Genomic DNA, 18,842 nt, shown 5'->3' with positions numbered 1-18,842 from the left:
AATTCTCTATGTATATAGTGAGAAAAATATTAAGAATATTGTCTCTATTTGATTTTTCTCAAGAACAAATTAGTAGAACGTTTCCAAGGATATCATTTATTGAATTGTACTCGAACGTCTAACAACAATTAACAATAGGAACCTTTTACATATCGCAATCTTAAGTTTATGTAAACAAAAAAGTAGTTTAATATTTTGGTAATATGCATCTTAATAATTATTACCTATTGAAGTTTTTTGATGTTAAAATTGTTAAAAAAGTATATAAGTTAAACAATATTTGACGAACCTTTTTTATAGTTGGCATCACTGAAAGTTCGTGAGGAGAGGATTCACTGAATACTTGCGTTTTCGGCCATTTTATTTAATGTACGCTTATTTGTGTTGCTTACAAAAAGAGTAATAATAAATAGTGAGAGGAAACAAAAAAATATTTTTGTAGAAGTTTAATTTTTAATTAAATATCCAAGATGATGGAAGATAAATCATCTTTAAAAGAACTTGATCAGTGGATAGAACAACTCAATGAATGCAAACAACTCACAGAAAGCCAAGTGAAGACATTATGCGATAAGGTAATTAATATATATACGCAAATAAAATTCAGTTTTACTTTTTCTTTTATATGTCCTTTTTAAAAGTAGTGCTTTATTTAAATTCAATTTCTTAAATTAGTTTTTGTGTTTCTGTAATTTCAGGCGAAAGAGATATTAGCGAAAGAATCAAATGTACAAGAAGTTAAATGTCCTGTAACAGTGTGCGGTGATGTCCATGGACAGTTCCACGATTTAATGGAATTATTTCGGATAGGAGGAAGATCACCAGATACAAATTATCTTTTTATGGGAGATTACGTTGATCGTGGGTATTATTCAGTTGAAACAGTTACCCTACTTGTAGCTTTAAAGGTAAGTACAACTAACATATATTTTAGTTATTTATCTATTTTTTGTTTCAACAATTCTTAATTTGAAGTAAAAAAGTTTATTCGTTGAAAAATCCGAAGTTGCATAATTTCTTTTTTATTGATATTGCCTCACAATAAATACGATGTAAGAGTATAAGTGCTTATATTTCTATATATAAATTTGCTTGAATATATTTTTAAATGCTAAAATCTTCTCTTTTTTTTGTACTTATCATTTTCACGGTCTATAAATTTAACTTCCGCCTTTTTCGAACAAATAATAAATAAATAAAACTGTTTCGTTCTGTTAATTTGATTAGGTTCTAAACGTTATATTACCTAACAATTTCCACAAGTTAAGTTCTGTGTTAAGGAAAATATTTTTACCTTATCTTGTTTCAAGATTTATCTCTGATAATTTATTATATGCTTGTATAGTTTAATTTGCAACAGATAAGGTCATAAGGGAAATATAAATTGAGCGTATTTTCTTGTTACAGTATTTTTCATAACATCTATTACTCATCCATCTTGTTAGGTTAGCTCGTTCAATTCCCTATTTTCTCAAAGAATTGTCTTTTTTAATTAAATTACCCAAAATGCATTAATAGAAATGATTATTTCATACTTTTTTAAACGTTTTTCACTATAATTGCTAGCTCAATTTATCCCACATCGCATTCTAAGTATAACTGACTGAATAAAACCTTTGCGCCACATTTCACAATCACTAACAATCATTTGATTTTATTGAATGAGGCATGTATAATAAGTCGTCGGAAATTAATATTTAATAAAACATTAATTTTGAAATAAATTTTAGTTTCAAAGTTATTTTTTTAAATTGTCAAAATATTTAGTGCTTTGAATTCTATTAATAATTTGTACAAATGTAATTTTAATTAATGAATTAAAATTTTGTGAACACCTTTCACAAACTTCTTCCTCTTAAGACAATATATAGTCAAATTAACATAGAATGTCGGCTAAATGTTTGTTGATTTCAAATATTGTAGTTTGTTCACCGGCTTATGTCGACAGAATCGCTGTTTTTAGTTTCTCCAAAAATTAATTAATTGGGCCAGGAAAAAGTTTTTTAAAAGTAAAGGTAGTGTTGAAATGGTATCCGCTGTTTTTTTCGAGTGTAATTGTAATAATGGTCAAGGAAAGCTTTTCTACCGGCAATGATTTTTGTGGAAAATGTTTCACATAAAAGTGATAGACCTATATGTATGTATTTACAGAAGTTTTTTTTCCCCCTTTTTAAAAGTTCTGTAAACTGGAATAGCTCTTTATAGAAATGATTAAAATACCAAATTTAATACAATCTTAATTCTGAGTGCTCTCTAAAATTTCTGCATGAGAATTTAATTGCTCTCTTTTATCTCAAATGTTTTTTCGGTTGTTTTATGAGTATTGAAAGTTTCGTAACATTTCATAATAACCATTTTTACTAAGATGTTACGAAACCTAGAATATCCGAGGAATAAACAATCTTAAAACAATGCGAGATAAGATAATAATAATAATAACATCTATTGTGGAAAAGGAAAGAGTAAGAGAAATGCAAATAAATATTTGGTTAGTCCCGGCCATTTGATTTGAAGTTTTTACAACCCTTTCTCTGGCGATGCTCACGTTCTTTTGTATTGGGAAAATTCTTTTTGGTACCTTCAGTGCTCAGAAAATGCACCAGCGTTCTGATCTCAGATGTTTACATGCCTTAAATTTATATGTAATAAACTTTCTTTTTTTTAACATCTTATCTGCCCGTAATATAAATTTGCTGCCAATGGCTAACTGTAATTAAATGCAATTAGTTTGGAAAACAAAGATTTATAATTCATCAGGCCTTGAATTACATAATCTGGAATTAATATTTCAAAGTTTGAATATCGAAGAATTATTTCAACAAAATTTATACAAAGATGATCTATAAAGAATAATTGAAATAAGTTACTTGCAGAACTTTTTTTAAAAAAAGGTTATTAAAAACTTAAATAATTTTTCGATCAATTACTGAACTACAAAGTTTTAGCAAAAACTTATAGCATTCATGCATATTTACCGGTGAAATACTAACCAAACGACATTATCTAAGATTTTTTTTAATCAAAATACACTCAGTAATCTATAAACAGTAATTTAGTATTAGTGGAGTAGAGCTTCAGTGCAGTTGATGATTTCTACAATGGCGGTGTTCTTCATACGTCAAGGGAAGGATAAAGATTTCCGAATAGACGTAAACCTACCTTTCAAGTATTCGGTCGTAAATACTGAGGCTTCAAGAGACCAGGAACATGTGTAGTACATAATAATGGCAATTATTGGGAAATAAAAGAAATTAAAATCAACGTAGTTCTGGAAATTTTCCACCTAATAAGTATGTGACAACTTGCTAGGCAATTGCCCCGGTCATTGCAGTCTCTACTGCTGGAAAGTGTATCTCTTTCATGTCTTACGGGTTCAGCTAGAAAATTATCGCCCAATATGTGGAGTTAACACCTTGATGAAAACTGGTGATTATTGAAAATTGATATTGGCCTAGTGTTGATGGACTAAGGAGGTTTAATGTAAGGGTGGTGTTTTAATCCCACTTATCATTTATAGATTCTACAAAATCCACATGCCGTGCAACAGTCGTGATAAATACGTTGCATAGTTTTTTAACATTTGGGCTGACATTTTCAATACTCAGTTACTAGGAGACTGGAAGTCTTTACCTAGGAGAATAAATTCTGAAAAATATGTTCTTCATTCCAAATGGGGTAATAATATCACAATGGTAGGGAAGGGATTAGCTATGTGGTTAGCATACTGGACTTCCACGCGGAGGTCCCGGGTTCGAATCCAGCTGCTGACCCTTAGATTTTCTCTTCCTAGGAGCTTCTTACAGCTCACTGTCCGGTGATGGACAGTGTTGTCTGTAACGAGAGAACACTGTCCGGAGGCCGGCAGTGCACTGAAAAAAGCTTCGGGCGCCAATAACCTTGAATGTTGACGCGCCTTAAATCATTAAAAAAAAAAACAAATATCACAATGGTGCCTAGCCCACTGTAGAAAAGAAATAACTTAGTTAACCAAGGCATTACTCTGGCAGAGGATAAGTCGTCGAGGCTCTGTAACTTGAACTCAAAGGTCACCCGATTAAAATTTGCTTATTTATTTATTTTTTTTTTTTGATGACTTAAAGCAGCTCGTGTACTCTGATAAAAATTAACATACTTGAAAAAGTTACTCGTCAGAGTAATGGATGCTGCCAATCAAATACAAAAAGATGGTACGGGGTTTTTGACTATGATTCGAAGAATATTTTGAGAATTGTTTTTGGTCACTAAATTTTTCTGTTATGAATTGCTAGGAATTTTTCTATTGCTCATCATTATAAACGCTTATATCATTGATCTAATTTAGTATCCAAATTTATAGAAATGTGTCCTACGTTCATAACAATATTTTTTTAATTGAATATAATTGAGAAAAATTCCAAAAGTTTTTTACCTTGCATTCATTTACATTTGTTTATTTTAAGTCGAGAAAAACATTTTTCATTGAAAATTATTCAAATATAAGTTATTACTTTTTTTAAGTATTGTTTTTCATATTTACAAGAAATTATTAAAGTATTAGAAACCATTTTCCTGTACAAAAGTTGTTCTTCCCGTTTTGATTTTGATCAATAAAATTTTGTCAGGATCTATGAGTACAATAAATTTTTTTTTCTTTTTATGAAAACATTGACATTGTCCTTTTGATATAATTGACCTTTATCTAAAAACTATTTATTAGGGCTAGGATATCTCAAGAGTGGATTTCCGGTAGGTAGGAAATCAGTATTAAAAATGTGATAAGATCGTTCATTTTGATTGTTTACAGAAGTTAAAATGAGGACAGAATTTATATTTTTGAACAGTGAATCTGTGAAGTCATATTTTTTTTTTTTTTTTTTTCTTTTAATCCAAAAATGGTAATTGATGTAAGTCTAAGCGAGTGGTGTATGTTATGTCTGTATGCTAGACGTTTCTAGCAATACTGGCTTCTGGGAGTTTGATGAGCGAACTGAATTATTACTGCTCTAATTTTGCTATGCACTTCTGAGAACGTACCCAACACATTAAAAATAGAATGGGCGTAACCAAGATTTATGTAAGGGGCAAAATTGGTAGGAATTGTTTTTTCAATATGTTCCCGCAATAGAGATCGACTTGAATATATAAAATAAATAAATAATATTCTTAAAAAAAATGCCATATACTATTTAAGGTTCACAGGAACTACTAATTGAAGGCCGTGTCTAATTGCTTCAGTATGAAATAGAAATAAAGGGTGTGGCTAGTGGAGTAAACTCTCCACTACGTAAGTTATTTACTGTAGTTCTTTTTCTTGGATGCCTTATTATATGTTGGTACATAAAATGAAATCATTTCATAATCAAGAGAGGTGTGAATAAGGATGTGTTGGACTGAGAAGGCTCGGTAAGCCCTAGTAATACTACGGGGTTCTGTGTGAGACATTGTTGTTTGTTTTGGAACGATTTTATTTGTTATTGGGCATAAGATCCCAAAAGAAATGACTATTCCAATTCCTCTTAAGAGTTGAAGAAATTTGAGTTCTTTTTATAATTTTTATTTTAAACTCCGATTTCAGATGTTAGATAATCTATTCAGTTCCATTTTTTTGGTTAAGTATTTTGATCATTTGTTATCCTAAGGATTTAGACGAGGAAAGTGTTTGCTAATTTGCCAGCGAAGTTTATTACCTGTGCACAGGTGAAACTTACAGTTTTTTTGTTTTAAGAGATAGCAAATTCACTAGTTTAAAGAACACTTCTTGAAATTTGGGAAATTTAGATATTATTCCAATAAATTGTGGGAGAGAAATTTGTGTTATAATAATAATTGAAGCCATACGAAGAAAAAGTTTGAATTAATAGTTGCTGGTACGCGAGTGAACTGAGCCCTGGGCTAATATTGCAAGAGAGACTAAAATTAGTAGTAAAGTAAAACAACTTTTGAATATAAAAATAACTTGATTAAAAGCGAATGAATTACAGAGTTAAATGAATGAAACCAATTTTGATTCTAAATTAAGGATACGTTATAATTTTCTAAACGTTTTATCACACTAATATGTTATTGTAATATACATCATGGCCGCGTTTAGAAGTGTGATCGATATTATTGATCATTATAAAAACATTTGATCGATATTAGATATGATCATAATAGTTGGTCGAAAATCTGAAACAATTTTTGAGAAAATTGCAAAAAAAAATCTGAATTAGAACTGAAGCGGGCGCTGATTGCCTCAGATCTCCAAATATTAACTTTCAGTAAAGATAAATTTTGAATTTAAAACGTCTTTAAGATTCGAGAATTTTTTTTATTTGAGGAATTAGAAATTAAAAAGAAATAAAAAAGCTATTGAGAAAATTTAAATGTATTAATTTGTTTCAACAATAGATTTTTTACTGATTTTAGTACGATATTTACGTTAGTTGATTGAATATCCAGTTAGTTATTGACGCCAAGTTATGGGGTTGTGTTTTTGCAAGAACAATAAAACAAAGAGCCCCAGTTAACTTACTGTACAAGGAATAGATTCAACATCGCCGTGACGGTCACTGACATTTCATCGTAGAACCAGTTCTATTGAATATATGTTTTGACCTGGTGTGAACGTCTAAGAAGAGTACAAAGAAAAAATTGAGCAGACTAGATATTTCTTTTTATAAGTATTGTCTTAAATTTAAAGAAGTACTGAATGAGGATATTTATTGATTATTTAAATTTTCTTGTATTTTTTACCGATATAAGAGGAATACATGTTTACAAAACAGTTGCCATCTTTTTCTATATCCCCTTGATGAGCAAGGTGTTCTCACACAACCGCAAAATCAATCTTTCAGATATCACTAAGGAGTTAAGTAAACTTGTAAAGACTACCAAGTTATGATTGAGCCTTTATTTTATATGAGTCTTTCACTGCACAACTCGATTAACTTCAAAAAATAAAATGTGGAGAAATGCGTTGAAATAATGTACATTTTTTTTGTTTTTAAATTCCATTTATAATATAAATTCAAATAAATTTACCATTACCATTCAGTGCCAGCTACATGAATTTGAGTTGAATTATAGCAACAATTTACATTATAGCACGGAATTAACAAAGTAGCTTCTGAAATAAATTATTTAGTACTTAATGAACATAAAATTTTTGTCGTTTAATGGTGGTAATATTTACTATTTGGTAATTATAAAAAGCTGACTGAACCAAGTGCTCTTACATTTAAATTTAAGGTATTTCAAAAAGTGGTTTAATCGATTTGTGCAGTATATATTAAATATTTATACTCATACACTAAATATATAATTTACGTAATTAATTTTACCTATTTACTAATTTTTACAGGTTAGGTACCGAGAAAGAATAACAATATTGCGTGGTAATCACGAATCACGCCAGATTACCCAGGTATATGGTTTTTACGATGAGTGCCTACGCAAGTATGGTAACGCAAATGTTTGGAAATATTTCACAGATCTATTTGATTATTTGCCATTAACCGCATTAGTCAATGGACAGATATTCTGTTTGCACGGAGGTCTATCACCATCTATTGATACGCTAGACCATATTCGTGCCCTAGATCGTCTTCAAGAAGTACCCCATGAGGTAATTTAATACTGGTCTGAATAATGCTCTCTAAGAGTAATTATTTTCACTTTTTTTTTTTTTTTTAATTGCATTATTTAACGTTACAATTTCTAGGGTCCAATGTGTGATCTCTTATGGTCAGATCCAGACGATCGAGGTGGCTGGGGTATTTCTCCAAGAGGCGCTGGTTATACATTTGGTCAGGATATTTCTGAAACGTTTAACCATTCTAATGGCCTTACACTCGTTTCTAGAGCACATCAACTTGTTATGGAAGGATACAATTGGTAATAAAGCATTTATTAAAAATTAAATTATCAAAATTAGTGTTTTATTTCTAATAGAATTTATTAGCCAATGAAACAGTGGCTAAATTATTCTTTAGATAAAGCTGATTTTATTCGTACGTGCTATGATGACGAATAAACAGTCTATAGATATTTTTTAATTAGAGCACTTGTATAAAAACAGTTTTTGAAGTTTATTGAATGAATCAAACAATTAGTCAACAAGCGAATGTTATTCTATCTAATTTTTATAAACGATTATGTAATTTTTTGGGTTATTAGAACAATTGTTTTCATTCAATTCATACATTGCTTTCAGAGTTGACAATTGACTCTTCATTACGAATATAAATTAAAAAATAACTGTTTAACTTTTTTGTAAATGTATCACGGTTCTTAGAAAGACTTTTAAATAAAAACTTATTTACCTTTCTTTACTTACAGGTGTCATGATCGTAATGTGGTGACAATTTTCTCGGCCCCTAATTACTGTTATAGATGTGGTAATCAAGCAGCTATTATGGAATTAGATGATGCACAAAAATATTCATTGTAAGCAAACCTGTTTTTTTATCCCAAAAATTTCTTGAACTGATAAAATCTGAGAAAATGGAGTTATGTTTCTTTCTTTTTTTTATTAAATAAGCGATAATCCAAAATTTAGGACTTTTAAAGGATTTAGGCGTTCAGAATCAAAACTGTATTACAAGTATTAATTTAATTCACTTATTTTTTCTTCGAAATCCAAACTAATACATTCGTATCTGAATATGACTGCTTACAGTAGTAGCATGATAATATGAAAAATTATATGCCCTAATCCTTGAATCAGTGGTTGAAATTTGTATTTGAAGATTTTTTTTTATATGATCAGTTTTCTAGAAATGTACGTGCGCCTTTCAAGTTCAAAAAAGGAATCAATTTAGGTGTTCTATTTTTGTATGAAACGTTTCCCAAAGTTTTGAAAAGTATTTCAATTAGTTGGTTAATAGAATTTATTTGGAATGAGATAAACTAATAGTGAATCGTACCTTTCTATGGGTTAACCTCAAATTATTAGTCATTATCATTTCAATTTTATCAAACAATATTTGCAATTTAGAGCATAAAAAGGAATGAAACTGAATGATTGATTTTACATGAATATGTACAATTAATTTTTTATTGCTTACTTTACTTATGCAATTTCTACTTCGCATGGAAGTTTCCCAGTTCTTAAACAGTATTAGTAAAGTAAAAAAGTAAAGTAATCGCCTTTTTTTTCAGGCGGGGCTTAACGTCCAACTACCAAATTAGGTGTCGTGGACGGAGGCGACTAGCAAACGTACTTTACTGTAAATTTCTTTTATTAACCATTTAATAAAATCCAAGGCCTAAAGACCGGGAATCGAACCCAGTACCACAATTCGTATTAGCTTTGCAGGTCTCGCCTCTAACCGCTCGGCTACCGTGGCGCCTAGTTCTTAAACAGTATTTCATATTTATAGACGATAATTGAATTATACAGCCTGGATGTCTGCAAAGTTATCTATGTCCTGTGTTAAAAATTTTACTGAGGTATTTGTGATATACAGTCATCCCTCAGTTATCGCGGTTAATAGGGGCCAGAACCGGCCGCGATAAGTGAAAAACCGCGAAGTAGTGTCACCCTCTCATTTTTAACATACTTACATTTTTATTGTATGTATAATATCAATAAGGTTTTAGAACTCTTTTATTCTTAAAACAACTTTTTTTTTATAACAAGGTAAGTAACTCACCTCTGACAATAGCTTCTCTTCGCTTGATCTTTATAAATGTCGATGAAAAACACGTGTGCAGTACGGTGGAAGTGAAGAAGATGAAGATGATTTACTGCACAGGTTAATGAGAGCTTTACTGCTCCTCAGATGATGCCTCATTGTCAGGTGCTAGGGGATTTGAACAATCCGCAATGTACTGAGGCCGTGATAAATGAACCGCAAAGTAGCGAGGGATGACTGTGTTCTTTAAAATTGGCCTCTTAAATTGTTTTAATTTGGATAACGGCCAAAATGAGTGTCTTATCGAATTAAATTATTTTCAATTATATACCGCAATCAAAATTATACTAACACCAATAGATTTACTTTGAGTATCCCTTTTTAATATAGTATGTTGAATTTAATTTTTTTTTTATCCACAAAATTGGAACAAATCCCGTACAAAGTGGGCCAAACTAATTGAATAAGTGAATGAAAGAGCAGTTTATTTTATTGTCTTACATTAATTAACTGTTTGTTTTTTGTGTTACAGCCTTCAGTTTGATCCGGCACCTAGACGCGGTGAACCTCACGTTACACGCAGGACTCCAGATTATTTCCTATAAAGTCATAAACTAACAGCTTTACCTTACTGCCTGCCCAAAATATCTTATTTAAAAAACAACAAAGAAAAACGTATTTACATCTTATCTTACACCTTTGAGTACATCTGAAACAGACATAATTTAAAATATAGGTTATATAGGTATATAGGATTAAAACAAACAACAAACAGAAGATGAAACCAAACATGTACAGAACAGTTTAGTCTTCATTTAGTTTTTTGTTTTTTTTTTTTTTTTTATCGTACACACTAAAAAAAAAAATTATTTTATTTTTTAGCCTGTTATGTTTATGTATGTATAAAATATAAAACAAATAATAATAATAACAATTAAATTTTATATATATATAAAAATAAATAATGTATTATGTAAATTTATATAAAAAAAAAAACTTTTTATAGTTGTAAAATATTATTTTTACAAATTTTTTGTCCCTCCGATAAGTGAGAGAAAGAGCATTTCCCCCCCCCCCCCCCGAGTTGTGTAAACTGAAAAGAGTGGGGATGGTACTGAGTCTGTCATCTAGCAATCGGCTGTAAGAACGCGGTGGAAAACTTTAGGGTTAATTGATCATTGGACCTTGTCAGCGAGCCTTATTGTATTTATATTATAAATAATTATCAGCATTACTAACAAAAAATTAAAATTGTGTACAAATAAAAAAATAATAATAAAATTAACAATTTGGTGTGTTGCCAGTAAACATGTAAACAGATAATCCCACTTAATTTAAGAATACTTTATTTAATAAATAAATTTAAAAATGCAGTTATTTAGAGTGGAATTTTTCAATACCAAAATTTTTAAAATTAAGTTTTTCGAACAATTGTGTATGCGTCATAAATTTGTGAAATATTATATAATTTAGTAATTTATATTAAATTTAGAATGAAACAAACTTAGGATGACTGAATTGTTATTGTTCCAGTAATGCTTTATTTTCTATTTTGTGTTCACGTAGCAGTTCAGAGTGTCCTAAACAAGTAGGGGGTATATATCAGTTTTTTTAAATCAAGGAGTAACTATACAAGAAGCGATAGAACTTTGTATTAACGTTACCATTTCCTGCCACCTTTCGTTAATTTTTTATGTGGACACCTGTTTTTAATCTTTTCAATCCTTTGATACAATATTAATCAACTTATAATAACAGTCTTTTTCCTGCATCTCCATTCCCAAAGCTAGTGTAATTTCTGTTTATTAGAATAAGTACTTTTTTCCAAAGATTAGAAGTCACAAATAACTGTGCAGAGCAACAGAACTGTGATTTTCGATAATTAACTCTGACCTTAAATATTTCCCTGACATTTTTTTTTTTTTGTTTCTACTTCATTGACGCTTCTACTTTCAAAAAAACCTGTGTGCACAAGGTAATGTTCATCATTTGTGAAACTAAACTAGTAAATGAATTGAGATTTTTCTGGAGTTAAGTACTGGGCCTAAACTTTTATTTTTAACACGATCAAAAAATGATTGGCTAGGAAAGAAAATAATTTATTCTGACAAGATAACTATAATTTTAGATTTCCTTTATTTAAGAGTAACGGTTACTTTATGGGGCGCCCTGAATGAGCAATAAAAAAGGGTGGATGCTGAGCATTTTCAATCCATTATTTAATTTTTTTTAATTGAATTTATACATATAAAAAAGAAACTGTTTTAAAATAATCATGAAAATCCAAGAAAAAGCTCAACAGTATTATTTATAAGGGGAGCGAATGGAAAATTTTTTGACATGCTATTTTGCACTATGTATATAGTTAATAAAAAAAAAATTTTCCCAAATAAAAAATATATAATTATTTAATATTTGTATATTTTAATTGTACTAAGTAATTATTATTAATATTATTTTGGTGATAACTGTTACAATTAGTAGGTGAGTCATGCGAGATTTCTTTTTTTGGTTATGTTACGAGTCGATTTTAGATAACTTATGTTTGCTAAATAAAGTAAAATTATTATTATTTTTTATAATTATCTTCTCACGTTGATTGTCAAGTTTTTTTTTGTTTTCTTTTAAACCTGTTCAGGACCGAGAAATATTGAAAATGCTTACACAAATATGACAAAATCAGATAATATTAGTGACTTGAGTCAGAAACCCGAAGAATCAAACACCCAATAATCCTATTGTGGCATATGTGACTGACGAATTTCAGTTCCTTTTAATAATCAGCATTTTTATGGCTGCTTGACAACGTTAAAAAACTTTTGTGTTGGTAGGTTTCGAAAGTGAACATTTATAAATTAATTTGGACTCAGAGAGGAATTGAAATAATTAATATCCAGAGCCCTTATAAAAGAAACTATGTCGGTATGCGTTTGATCTTAAAAGGTATCTGAAGTTGTCTGCCTACGTGAGAGAGCGTTATGCCAGGTACTTGTCTTCTTGCTTTTTAGTTCCTGGGAGTGATTAATAAATAATTTTGGGTTGGTAATGTCTCGGTATGTATATAGGCAATGATGCCATAATCCAGAGATCAGCGCCTAGTTCCTTCTTTTTTTTTTTTTTCTTTTGCTTACTTCGCATTCCCTTTTACCAACCATAATTACAATCTCTCTAAGACAATGCTGGCCACAAAATTGTGAAAAAACTAACTCGGCTAGTATTTGTTGCCGTAGTCATTAGCATATTTTTTCGCTATATTAATTAGCCTGATCACCATGACAGTCAACGTGTTTAATACTACTACAACTACGGTTATCTATTAAGCGCTACTCCAGTTAGCTGTTCATGCAAATCAGTTTAGAAACAAAAAACAAAATTGCACCAGTAAAGAACTTCTCGTAACATAAAAAAACGCTTAATGTATTTTTTTGTCAAATGTTTAAGACGATCTTTTGTTTAAATTATTATTTCGTTTTCTTCGTGAAGATTCCCTTAAGTTATGTAAAATCCTAAAGTGACAAAAACATTATTAACGAGAAAGTGTAAAAAAAGTGATTTTTTTTTTAACAGTCATTAAGAAAATAAAGTATCTGAGAGGACATTAATATAAATAAAATTAATTTTTAAACAAATTGATTAAGCCGACATAAAAATAAGTTTTGTTTTTTAATTGCTGCAGAGATTAATAACTCTGTTGTGAACTATTTATATTATAAACAAATATGAATATATGTTAGTAAATGAACAAGTTTGGTAAATAAGTAAAAAAGGAAGACATTTTTGAGCAAATAACTAAAATAATAAATTATAATACATCTTCATTGCAAATAAAATTTTTGTTGTATCTATTGAAATTTTCATTTTTATTAATTTTAAAAAAAGTCAGTTGAACATCCGAACCATTAGTCTCTAAGCCTTTTATCAGCGTATTACCGGAATCAGAAGATCCTAGGAAGAAAAAAATTTTTGAATTTTTCAATTATTTTTTATTCTTCCAAGGGCGAGCAATTAGTTTAAAGAAAGTATAGCAGAAAAGATGAACCACGAAATTAGGATAGTTTCAATGGATTCCTTAAAATTCTAACAGTGTGTTGCTTTCATGCCCGAAGTTTTACTGCGCTTCTTGAATCAAATTAACTATTCCATTCTGAATAGTTTAGGATAGAGCTCCGAATCCGAGAACTAATTAAGAAATGATTATATATCAACCTCAGCCTGCTATTAAAACTTTTAAGCTAAGACTTATAAATTTTCAGTTTAGTATTATTGGACTTAAAAGTTATTTTCTTAAAATTCAAAGTCATTATGTTGAAGATGTAAATCCTTGAATGTTTTAAATAATTATTCTTTAATTTCACGCTTTCTTAAATTGAAAAATAAGGCAATAGTTGGCGTCTAAAAACTGCCTCTACTTTGCCAAATGATTTGCTTTTTAACTAGATGAATATTGTATTAAAATAGAAAATAGTTAATGTCGTTTACTAAAAAAATTCTCTACTTGATATTTAATTGGCTCATGCCAATGCCTTTTATCTCTTTTTTTGTAAGTCAGCTGTTGTTCCAGGCTTCTCTTGAAGAATTCGAATTTTGTACTCAAATTCACGTAGCCATTGAGAGAAAAGGCAAATATGGATAGTAGTCAATATGTTCCAGAGGGGTTTCAAGTGCCATTGTTCACCCCTTTTTCTACAAGGGTTGGAGACAATATAAACCAACACCTGTCATCGGAGTTTAGCAGAAGGATTAAGTCAATTACCCAGGTGGAAAATTTGCCATGCACATCCCTCATCTTTTTTTATATTTACCACTTCCATAGACCACCACTGGATGCCATTATGCCTGAAAGTTCACTGGATAGAAGTTATCAAAATCAATGGAACTTGAACACCATTCAGCATGTGATCCACAGCTCAATTGAAAAGATTCTGGAAGCTTACTCTGTGTGCAAGTAAGTTATAATTCTGCCGAAAACAGTTATACACAGGACGCATAAGTTTTCTATTGCAATTAGAGCCATATGCTAAAACGCAAAGTATTAGAAAACTTTTTTCTGATTAGGTGTCGTGGTCTAGCAACTAATTATATATATTTTTTTCATTTAATACTTTATATAAAGTCAAAGCCATGACCGAAAATCGAATTCAGTACCAATAACTTACATACAGCTTTGCGTGTCGCCCTTAGTTCTCCCAACATTCTATTTCTACATCTGAGTTGGATTATACAAAATAGGTCGGCTAGGATTGGAAGTAGAAGTTCCGAAAAAATGGAAAATGTTTGCCAGTATGACGAGAAATTGTTTATTTCCTCATAACTTTTATTGTTATCGTCTGAGTTCGATAGTACACTAGGTTGCTAGGAGGGGATTGGGTGAAACCTATAAAATTTTCCTTTTTAGCAATCTTAAATGATACTGTATCACTGAAAAAAAAATATTGCATTTCTGAACATGTCGAAAATCAGAATAACAACAACCTCTTCATCCCATATTAACAAGTTGTTCAGAATAATTTGCGTGAATATCTAAAGAATGCAATTGGCTAAACAAATGCCCCTATAATTTCCTAAATCATTTTATCTTCTCTTTTATGCAGCATAAACTGAGAAACTTGAGACCACTTAAACGGGAAAACTTCACTAGTAAGAATTCTATTTAAAGAACTTTAAAATTAATGCCAAGCTAATAACCATAAAAACACCAAAATTTCACAAAATGTTAAACACTGTTTAAATAAAACCTATGCAAAGTTTTATCAAAAAATTCGAGGGAAAAAAACCTAACACAAAAAGACACGAGCCTCCTCAAAAAAAACACTGGATTTGTATAGGTTGTATTAATACTCGCTATTAAGTGGATAAACCGCGGTGTATTCTTGAAAGAGGCTACAATATTTCCTCAGACAACATTGAAGAAGGAACAGGTCGATCTTTGTGGGTTTCATGTAGAACAATAAAAAATTAAAATTATATTTGTTCTTGAAAGGATTTTGTATTTCATGTAATAAATGAGACGGTTTTGATTCAGATTATCTATGCAGGTAATGGACGTCTGGTAATTCACGTAATATTTTGGCTGCGAATTCTGGCGATATATCTCGCTGTGGTTCCGCCAACATTTCATATCTAAAAATATAAATTAATTTTGATCATTTAGCTAATATCGAATTTCTCTACAAATTTTCTTATATAACATATTTTGAATATCTATCTTAACTTACCCAACCATAAACTTCTTGACTGTTGCAGATCTGAGCAGAGGCGGGTAGAACAAACCATGAAAGACCCAATGATCCATCGGCATATCTTTCATTGTACCGGTAGGAGCACCTAAGTTCAGATAGGTCTCATTAAGCTGTTATCTTAATAAATTTTTAAAGAAATCAGATGCAACCATTCACACGACTTTTCTTTCTCACCCAAAAATTCAATCTTAATGACAAATTTTAATATTGTATTGTATTCTGTTAAATTTACTCTTTCCCGAGAACCTGCCATAAATTAATCAGATAGGAGAGTCAAATTATTGTGTCCGCTTGAAGCTGCTTCAATACAGAAGCAGGTATTTTAATTTTACAGTTATCTATTTCTTCAGAAACCTTTTAAAAGCTAGTGTTTAAATTTTTACAAATAACGTTGAAAGTTAAAAATAAAATTAAAGACAATAACTTTAAATTATATGTAATAGATAACTGGAGAAGGAAAATACAACTCACAAATGAAATTTTTGACTCTTCGAGAGTGTTAATAAGAAATTTGCCTTACCATTTTGAGCCTAGATTGTCAGAATAAAGAAAACAAAAACCATGCCCATTGAAACGAGCAGTTATAGTTCATCTCAAACTGCTTCAATAGATACTGAAATATCTTTCTCTATGTCAAGCGTTTGTGCTGTTATCAGTCCTACTTTATAATTAAAGTAGAATTATACTTGTTAAATTAATTATACTTATTATTAAACACAGAAGAAAAGAGCAGTTTAAGTAAGCAACCTACATACAAACTGAACTAGAATATCTACATAAACTTAATATAAAATGTATCGACGTATAAAATTCTAACATGATGACAACATTAAGATTTGGCAGTTTATTTACTTGAAATTAGTAATCTAATTCTAAATGTAAGTTTAATAATTGTAATAAAAATATCTCACCATGCCAACCCATAGAGTAGGGAAATATTACATTAAACAAATTGTCATATCTTATATTAATTTTGCGAAGAATATCTGCAAGAGACACCTTTTGATCGTGATTAAGATCATACATTCGGCGGATGTGCGAACGTGGTAGTAACAAAGTTTCAAAAGGCCAGTTTGCCCAAAAAGGCACTAATACTACCCAATCATTGTTTATAACAACAATCCGCTCCTATAACAATAACAAGTTCAAACATTTATAACCTAAGTAAATTTTAGAGAAACTGAACGCAATACTCACATTTCTTTCAATTTCTTGTTGCACATAATCCATCAAAAGTGCTCTACCATGTTTTTCATAATACTTTCTCTGACATGTATCTTTAACGGTTGGTTCACTTGGCAAAAACGATGAAGCCCAAATTTGTCCATGGGGATGTGGATTTGAGCAGCCCATAATTTCACCTTTATTCTCGAATATTTGAACCCAGTCATAATTTTGCCCAAGATTCGTTAATTCTGAGATCCATCTTAAAATAATTAAAATAAGAGCGGAGGTAAGAACAAATATATATATTTATTCTATTTCTGGCAGCTTCTGCTTCTGATAATTAATATCCATAAGGTTTAGGGGCTACAAGATGTTAATTCTTCTTTGCTTTAACCCAATACACATAACATTTAATGTGTTTCATTCACATAAATTAATATTAAAAAATATACAAAAATAAAACAAGTTTTAACATCTGTTTCAATAGAATGCTTACACGTTCACTATATTGAAAATATCTTGTAAAGCCATAATGCCTATAGTTGTATCGGACTTTGGAGTATAACAAATAACTTTACAAGTTCCTTTAGCTTCTCGCATCCGGAACAATGGATTGAAAGCATCTTCAGGTGGTGGAAAGTCAGGCTTCATTGCAGGGAAGTCATTGGTGAATACAAAAACTGATTGATATATTGGATTTTCCTGCAAAACATCTCTCCTAAGAAATCTTAAATAATCAACAGATCTAATAGGGCACAATTGATTAGGCCACTTCCTCTACTTCAAGATAAAAGAATGCAGCCAAGTTGCCTTGAAGGTGCAACAATAATGGGCCACTATATTACTGTATTGCCTTTCTTATATAGTTTCTAAATGTGATAAAAATTCTATGCTACAAATATTGACAGATTACTCACATTTCCATTTCCCCTTACAGCTCCTGGTAAAAGTGGATTTGCGGGATCCACTTCTGGAAAAGGGGTTTCTTTATTTACAGCTTCTTCCTGTCCAAGCCAAGGTCTATCAAGTCTTTTCGGCGACACAAGCACCCATTGATCTGTTAATGGATTGTACCTTCTATGTGGGTGAACTAAGATAAGAAATTGAGAATTTTGCATACAAAAATAGAGAATGAATTTTAATAGTTATGTTGTTAGTTATTTGCCAAACCTGTTGGATTAAATGCTGATTTCATTGTACTCTTAACTGTATTTAAATATAAATATTAACTACAACACTTTATTCATTTAGAAAACTTAAGAATATATGAGTGTAAGGAATTAATTTCGAGCTTTAACCAAGATAATGCACGAAACTGTATTATGTAATGTCATCGTATTAACTGATAATGTGATAAGTGTTACTACCTACTGCCTAGTTCCTAAATGTTCTAAGGTGTAAGTGTATACTGTATAGTATATGTGTGAATGTAAATGTATAGTGTATGTAATGTATAACCTAAAACCTAGTTATCATCTGTAACCTTCAAAATTAATCAAATATTTCATTCTAATTCTAAATTAACTATAATAAAAATATTTTTCTAATCTCTAAATGTACAAAAGAAGTAAACTAAATTTATATTTCACTATCCTTCTTTACATGAATGAAGGTAAAAAATAAATATCGTTTAACCTACCCTGATCTCAAATTGTTTCTTCAGTTTTTTTTTTTTTTAATAAATTTCTAAATGATTAGTACCGTATTATTGCTGATCAATTATTGAATATTGGAAGACATTCATATCTATTTTTTATGGATTTAAATGTTTTGTATAGATGATTATTACACTGATGAATTGAGTATATTGTTATTCATTCTTTCCTCGTAAATTTAGTCT

At 30.1% G+C, this 18,842-nt stretch overlaps 2 protein-coding genes across 2 annotated transcripts; one reads left to right on the top strand and one right to left on the bottom strand.

The window, feature by feature from the left end:
- Positions 1-66: 66 nt before the first annotated feature.
- On the top strand, positions 67-13,447 carry mts (protein phosphatase 2 catalytic subunit mts). The gene is made up of 7 exons (XM_074137474.1): positions 67-198; positions 301-575; positions 699-908; positions 7,322-7,585; positions 7,682-7,854; positions 8,299-8,406; positions 10,129-13,447. Exons 2-7 carry the CDS (start codon positions 471-473, stop codon positions 10,199-10,201), a joined length of 933 nt encoding a protein of 310 aa, XP_073993575.1. The 5' UTR covers positions 67-198; positions 301-470; the 3' UTR covers positions 10,202-13,447.
- A 2,097-nt stretch (positions 13,448-15,544) lies between these two features.
- Galt (Galactose-1-phosphate uridylyltransferase) lies at positions 15,545-18,537 on the bottom strand. The gene is made up of 7 exons (XM_074137470.1): positions 18,173-18,537; positions 17,920-18,092; positions 17,499-17,704; positions 17,033-17,261; positions 16,747-16,963; positions 15,812-15,920; positions 15,545-15,716 (listed from the first exon to the last, which is right to left on the bottom strand). The coding sequence occupies exons 1-7, from the start codon at positions 18,195-18,197 to the stop codon at positions 15,620-15,622; spliced, it is 1,056 nt and encodes a 351-aa protein (XP_073993571.1). The 5' UTR covers positions 18,198-18,537; the 3' UTR covers positions 15,545-15,619.
- Between the last annotated feature and the right edge of the window lie 305 nt (positions 18,538-18,842).

Source organism: Rhodnius prolixus, unplaced genomic scaffold (assembly GCF_049639745.1).
Source record: "Rhodnius prolixus isolate KJV_2025 unplaced genomic scaffold, Rpr scaffold_5, whole genome shotgun sequence".
NCBI lineage: Eukaryota > Metazoa > Arthropoda > Insecta > Hemiptera > Reduviidae > Rhodnius > Rhodnius prolixus.
The sequence above is the reverse complement of the archived record's forward strand: the minus strand, read 5'-3'. Positions and strand labels throughout refer to the sequence as shown.

Coding starts and splice junctions, on each gene's coding strand:
- mts (XM_074137474.1), top strand. CDS start 471: ATGATGGAAGATAAATCATCTTTAAAAGAACTTGATCAGTGGATAGAA. Junction 909..7,321: donor CCCTACTTGTAGCTTTAAAG/GTAAGTACAACT, acceptor TAATTTTTACAG/GTTAGGTACCGAGAAAGAAT. Junction 8,407..10,128: donor GATGCACAAAAATATTCATT/GTAAGCAAACCT, acceptor TTTGTGTTACAG/CCTTCAGTTTGATCCGGCAC.
- Galt (XM_074137470.1), bottom strand. CDS start 18,197: ATGAAATCAGCATTTAATCCAACAG. Junction 17,262..17,498: donor ATTTTCAATATAGTGAACGT/GTAAGCATTCTA, acceptor AATTATTTTAAG/ATGGATCTCAGAATTAACGA. Junction 15,717..15,811: donor GTCAAGAAGTTTATGGTTGG/GTAAGTTAAGAT, acceptor TTATATTTTTAG/ATATGAAATGTTGGCGGAAC.